The sequence below is a fragment of the Grammomys surdaster genome, unplaced genomic scaffold (assembly GCF_004785775.1).
Source record: "Grammomys surdaster isolate TR1022 unplaced genomic scaffold, NIH_TR_1.0 174, whole genome shotgun sequence".
NCBI classification, from domain to species: Eukaryota; Metazoa; Chordata; class Mammalia; order Rodentia; family Muridae; genus Grammomys; species Grammomys surdaster.
In genome coordinates this window covers 6,640,393-6,647,354 of record NW_021604622.1, presented here as the reverse complement: position 1 = coordinate 6,647,354, position 6,962 = coordinate 6,640,393, and the positions used below count along the sequence as shown (strand labels likewise).

The 6,962-nt window shown below is 41.5% G+C and overlaps 1 protein-coding gene across 2 annotated transcripts in view; it reads right to left on the bottom strand.

Moving 5' to 3' along the window:
* The window catches only part of Adamts12 (ADAM metallopeptidase with thrombospondin type 1 motif 12), a 263,298-nt gene that overhangs the window by 55,066 nt on the left and 201,270 nt on the right, over positions 1-6,962 (bottom strand). For both annotated transcript variants that reach the window (XM_028767605.1, XM_028767606.1), the window contains one exon: positions 2,079-2,205. In XM_028767605.1, the coding sequence (XP_028623438.1) occupies positions 2,079-2,205 (127 nt within the window). The remainder of the gene's footprint in view (positions 1-2,078; positions 2,206-6,962) is intronic.

The following is a 6,962-nucleotide window of genomic DNA, read 5'->3' as shown; positions in this document are numbered from 1 at the left end:
CCTTCCTTCCTTCCTTCCTTCCTTCCTTCCTTCCTTCCTTCCTTCTTCCCTCTTCCCTCCCTCTTTCTTTCTTTCTTTCTTTCTTTCTTTCTTTCTTTCTTTCTTTCTTTCTTTCTTTCTTTCTTTCTTTCATTTGGGGAAGGGTAAGTCTTACTATGTAGTCCCAAACCATCTTTGAACTCATTCCCATCCCCCTGTCTCCTGACTCTAGGGATTACAGGTGTGTGCCACCATGCCTGGCCCATTTCGTCAGCCTTGGTAAATATTTTCGTCTATATAATGAAATAAACAAATTCAGCTATAAGAAAAGGATTATATGTATATAGCATAGCAACAAATTTTTTTTATATAAATTACAACACAAACAAATAGCTGGAGTCAAGTAACTGCCTAAACATATCACTGATTTTTAAATATATTGTGTGTATTCATATGTATGTGTATGTGCATGCAAGTATCTTTGTGTGTGCACCTATTCTTGTATATAAACTCAGACTTGACCTGTTAATTTTGTCGACCTTTAACAATTGCTAGCTGGGCTCCTGGCATTAACTATGCATAGAAATAGTCTCTCAAAAGAAAAACCCAGCAGTACCTTAGAAAATAGATTCCCATAAAAAGTGTGTAATTGAAGAAAATATGCCATCCACTGGCAGGGTCTTAAAGGACTTGTCAAATTGCTTATGCTTTTCTTTTCCTACTCAAGTATAATCTTCCAATTGTTTAGAGAGAATTAGAGGAAATTACGTTTCCCACACAACAGCAGATGCTGGGGAATCACTGTTCTCTCAGTTGTGTCCATCCAGGTGGCAGAGGCAGCACCACAGACAGACAGACAGATTTCTCATCAAGAAATGTGACTCTAGATGTCACGTTTGCTCTTGTTGCCCCTGTGCAGTGGCTGTCTGGCACTGGCTGCCCAGCACCTGGCTCCTATGTAGCTGCATCGGACCTTCCGATCTAACTGCCGTGGCTGACTGACTGACTATGTGAGAGGAAGCTGGGCAGTTAGGCCACTTCTAACTTTTTTGTATACCAGGAAGCCATAGCAGCCCACTGAGAGGCTCTACCTGGTAACTGAGACAGAGACAGATGCAGATACCCACAAACATTGGCTAGAGGCCAGGACCCCTGTGGAAGAGTTAGGGGAAGGGTTGAAGGCCCTTAAGGAGATAAACACACAGAAAGATAAACAGAGTCAACAAACCAGGAACCCTGGGATCTCCCAGAGACTGAGCCACAAACCAAGGAGCAAACACAGGCTGGTCTGGGGCTTCCGACACATGTAGCAGGGGACTGCCTTGTCTGGCCTCAGTAGGAGAGGATGTATCTACTCCTACAGAGACTTGATGCACCATAGTCTGGGGTTACCTGGGGGAGATTACTCTCTCAGAGTCGAAGGGGAGGGGGATGGGGAAGGAACACTTAGGATGTAAACAATTAATTTTTTAAAAAGGAAGTTCCATGTCTAAGCACATCTTAAGAAGCATTGGGAGAACAAAGAGCATATGTTACTGTGTTCTGACGTACTACTTTCATATCCAAGAGATGATGAGATGCCTGGTTCACTCTATAGCTTCAGAGATAGGAAGAATTCTGAGGTAGAAGCTGTAGGACCAAGTCCTGGCTGAAGCTCCTAACTGCAAGCCCAGCCCTGACACCTGCCTGCGCTCTAACTGCCCTCTTCGGGGAAGCCTGAGGTAGAGTGGACACAGACAGTTCTGAGTACAAATATGTGAAAGTTCTAGATTCAGCAGGAGACATGCCCTCGGAGTACTAAACCACCTGGGAGTTAAACAACTTCTGGGTGAATGTCCTGAGCATTTATCTTCAGTTTGAGACTGAGTCTTAGCAAATAAAAACATGCAGTGTATCTACTTTGTAAGAATTGCTCTCGGGAAAGAAAATGTTCTCTCAGCTTACAATGGGCTGACAGCACAGTCACAGAAACCTCTCAAAGCTTTCCTGCATTAACTAACAACATAACTCACAATTACCATGAAGCTTTGGAGCACTATTAAAACAGGTGTCTGACCAGGTGACACCCAGACGTCAACCTTCACGTTATCAAGGGTTACCTGGGTGGACAATCCTTTTCGTAGCACTTCTTCTGTCTCACGCTGGGCTGGGTTTCTGGGTTACAGAAGGTAGTTTTCACTATCCCATGGCCCTTCTTGACACAATGAGCAGCCTGCCGGCGGATACCTGGAGAAAGGACCACACATGTTGAATTCTGAACCCATATGAATGCTACTACTGTACAAGAACCTCATGTCCTCAGAGAGGCCCTGAGTAAAGACTGGAGGTGATAGTTTCCATCCAAGAGGAGCCTTCAGATGGTGCCAGTCTCAAGACATTTGAGTGACTTCAACCGAGTCTCTGAGCCTTTGAGTGACTTTGACCAGTCTCTGAGTCTTCCTAGCTGAGAGGCCCAATGTATTGGAATAGAGGTTTTTCCATCCTTTTATCCCTTTTACAAACGCCTGTCTCACAGGGTCTATGAGCATGATGAAGTGGTGATGTTTACTACATTAAACTGAGTTGGTTTCTCACAGTGAAGAAATACCTGTGTGGACTGAATGAGTGCCTGCTCTCTTCTCTTTGCCAGGCAGGACCAATCCAGCACAGCCTCCTGATCTACAGAGCATTGACTCTGCTGTTTGTTCATCTCCTCCTCTGCCGAGCTGTTGTTTCTTCCCTCCAGATCTACTCTGTTCCTCCCCGTACCTTGCTCTGAACTCTTAGACGTGATCCCTATGGTTGACTGTGGTTTCCATCAAGGTCTGGAAATTGGACTGCTATTTTTTGGTCTAACTACTCCTTCTAATTCTCCTGGTCTAGGGACAGAAGGCTTGTTTCCCTCACATTCCAGTGTTCATGGGTAGGATTTACCTTCCTTGATTTCTCTAAACCCTCCCATACCTGTCAACACAGCCAAGGCAGTGAGTGTCAGTCAGACAACTGTTTCCTGCTGGGGCTTCCGAGTGATATCATCTCCCTTACAATAACGAGCTTAATTATGTAGAGTAAAAACCAAACACTATTACTCTTCAGTGGCACCCTCGTGAGTCTCAAATCCAATTTTGGAAGAGTGGCAGCAGTTCTCTTTAATACGGGCTGTTGTAAAAGCTTTAGTGGAGGGGTTAGAATCAGGTCATCCTTTTAAGAATAATTGCTATCATGTAACTGCAATTTCAGAAAGTATGAGGTTAGACTGTATCTAAATGACTGTGATTTTCTGTGGAAAGAAAAAAAATTATGCCTTGTCCTTTTTTTCCTTTTTTTCAAACTGGACACTGCCCACAGAGAACTTTCACTAAATTAAGGCTGCCAATAAACCTGTGTGATGTCATCACACTAAATTATTTGTCACCTGAAAACAATTAGTTTAAACTTCTGCTCCTAAGATGAGAAATCAGACGTGTCAGATGGCTCTCTGGGTTAGAGCACTCACGGCCAAGACTGACAACATGAGTTTGGTTTCCAGAGGCCACACAGAGTAAGAAGAAAACCGATTGCTGTCTGTTGATTTCTGACCACCATATATCCACAGTGACATTTGTGTACCTGCACACAGATATGCATACAGACATGCGCGCACGCACACACACACACACACACACACACACACAATGCAATTTCCAGAAGATTGTAAGTTCCTTTTAAATTCTTAATAATTGTACTGGATATTAGTGGTACAGGGTCAATTAAGTGTCTTGATTTTAAACCTGTGACCTGTGCTTTAGAACTAGTCATTGTGGAAAAACATGGCTTGAAAGAAGGGACAGTTAAGTTCCTTGTAAAAAACAAGTTCAAGAACAGTGACAGCCTATGGCAGTCTCACTTAATATTGCGATTTTCAAAATAGAGTCTGTTACACAGTTAGTTTGTTTAAGATGGTTTCAATTTAAAATTCACATTAGGATTTGTTTAGTAAAACAACCAAAGACAGCTTTGCAAACAAAAGTGCAGTATTTCTGAAATGTCAAACCTTATAAGATCAAGGAGGCTCCAGGCAGTGCCTAACCACTTCGTCTGAAAAGACTCTGAGGATTCTCACCTCCGTCTGTGAAGGACTGAAGAGATCTCTTTCCTTACACCCACTCACGTGACAACGATATCAATACACGGCAAAGTGCACATTAGCACCGAAATTATCATCCTTAGATTGCACATAAAAATGATTTTAATAATGTAAAATGCTACAGTTGTGAATCAACGGATTTGTCGGTAAAATCCCTTCATAAATATGAGTACACAGAAATAACGCTAACTTCACAGGAAGAAGGAGAGAGTGAGGGGTTAATATTGCTGATAAGTACAGCCTGTTCCACCAGCTTTCAACTTCACTTTCCAAGGAGTGTTATTTTCCTGGCACCCTAGCTCCTTTGGTTCTATTTTCTTCAACCAGTGAATCCATATCTACCTGCCACAGTACAAACTCAGTCAAGAAAAGCTTGCATTATGTTCCAGAGAGAGAGAGAGAGAGAGAGAGAGAGAGAGAGAGAGAGAGAGAGAGAGAGAGAGAGAGAGAGAGAGAGGAGTATCAACAGCAGGTATCACAACAATCCCATAAGAATCACAATTGGCTTTGAGTCTGACTTTTAACACATATTTACTGAGTGTTCTTTGACAATCCTTGTAATTCTCCCAAGCCTCAGTTTCTTCATGTTCATCTCTTTAACAGTGCTAAGACTATAATAGAGTGTTGGAATAAAAACTACTCTCTCTCTCTCTCTCTCTCTATATATATATATATATATATATATGTATATATATATATATATAAAATATCTAACTATATATTATATAGTTATATATAGTTATAATGTATAATGTTTGATATATTATAATAAATTATAAATATATTTATATATGTCATTTATTTATTTGTTTGTTTATGGGGTATCAACTCCCTCTGAAGACACTCTGATTAATGCCGGTTTTGAGGACAGGACTGAACACACACTTTGACATTGGGATATAGAGGAGATTCCATTTATCTAGCTCACTGAAACCTGTTTGTATACTCTGTATAATTTAATTTTTTAGACGGATTGAAACCTCAATGCTACAATTCTTCTTTTCCAGCTCAGAAACTTCACGAACTTATTGCTGACGCTAACCATTGATTAGCTATGTGTGAATGTGCTTGTCTTTATCACTTGCCTTTGCTAACACCCTTATATATCCCAGCAGTAAGTCTGAAAGCCAATATCACTTCCCCCATCGGAATGCCAGTGACTTGATAATGTAATTTCACAAACTGATTGTTATGTTAGAGGAATCTCTGGGTGGGGTGGGGGGGGAAAGGTGTGAAAATTTGTCCAAGTAAAAGAACCAACTATGCCTAAAGAATGTTTAACAGTGTTAGAGAAAATAAGTGCTTCTTTCCTGTGAAGGAACTATTCAAAAAATTAAGCAAAATCAGTTTTCCAACCCAACTGTGACTTCCTTCCTGTCACCATTGTGTGCAAGCCAGGCGATGCACACAATTAAGGATAATCAGAAAAGCCTGCAAAATCCCACGGCACTTAGTAGCTACCCAGGTAAATCGGGCATTCCACATTTCATGGAGCACACTCGCTAAGCCTGGTGCCAACTGGGAAACTGCAGGCAACTCAACTGTAACATTAGAGAACAAAACTAAAGGCCTAAAAATATGAGAGGACCTAATCTCTGCAGCTGCACTGGGTAGAAAAGCAACGTGGCTTAGAAGAGCTGCAGAACGGGAGACCATCGCACTGGCCACAGCTGAGAGGCTGAGACATCTCTGCTCCCTCATTTCACTGCACGTGGTGAACTACGCATCATCTTCGCTCACTCACATATGTTAAGCTCGCCTTGATAAGTAGTTTGATTATCTTTGTGAAATCTTGCATTAAAAAGTGTCTTCAAAGTTTTGTTTGAACATGATGAAATAAAACATTTTTCCAATGTTAACTAACCATTGTTTCCACCTTGGGTGGCACAGACTTAAGGGACTTCAGGGATGCTGCCAGGGTACCCTGGTTTTGGGGATATTCACCCTCACTCTGGTTTTTGTAGTTCCCCTCCCACCTTTTGGTCCCTGTGTTTTCTCTCCTTTTTCTGAGTTACTCTATGTTTTCATAACGTAGAAAGTTTTCACTTAAATAACAAACATCACTGAATGGTTAGTGTTCTGTCTTCTGTTTTTACATTTTGCATTGTGTGCAGTGTGTGAACACCAGTATCTATTCCTTTGTGTCTCTTGGGTAGTAACATAGATAGCCATGATTTTCTCTGCCAGAGCCGGAGATCTTCCTGAAACTGCAAGAGACAATGTGGTGAAGTTCACAACATCACTAGGAAAATCCGATTAAGGCAGGGGTGGTACTGAAGGACCAAGCTGTAACAAAAATCAATGTTTAATTGACATTAGTTAAAAATATTCTCCTTCTTATCTAACTTCAGATGTAGCTTTATGATCAGTGCAAAGCCCAGCCACTTAGCTCTGTTGTCCGCTGATGCCCTGAGGTACTAGAGCTAAGTTCTTTATATCTTGAAACACAAGAGGGTGGAGGATGCTCTGCTTCTTGGTGGAGTCTCTGACAGTGGGCACTAGATAAGTTTTAGTATGTGTGGTCTGGGACAAGTCATTTAAGTGTAAAGTTTAAACATGGATTTCCCTGAGAGCTGGTAAGAGAGAATCATAGGTTGAAAATGTCCTTAGGACTATATTCACAGTGACCTCATTTTTCATATGAATGACCCTCAGGGAAAATATTTTATACTCCCATTTATCTCCTGCTAAAATTGCCTTTTCTTCTCTGTGATCCTGGCCCATACTGGGCCATAGGCCAGGGCAATGCTGGAGACAGCCTTAGTAGTCAATGATGGATTGTCCGTGAACTCCCATGTAACATCAGTCAGACTGTGCCTCTGGCCTAGATTGAGTTCAACGTTAGCAGTTTCAAAAACATATATATATATATATATAT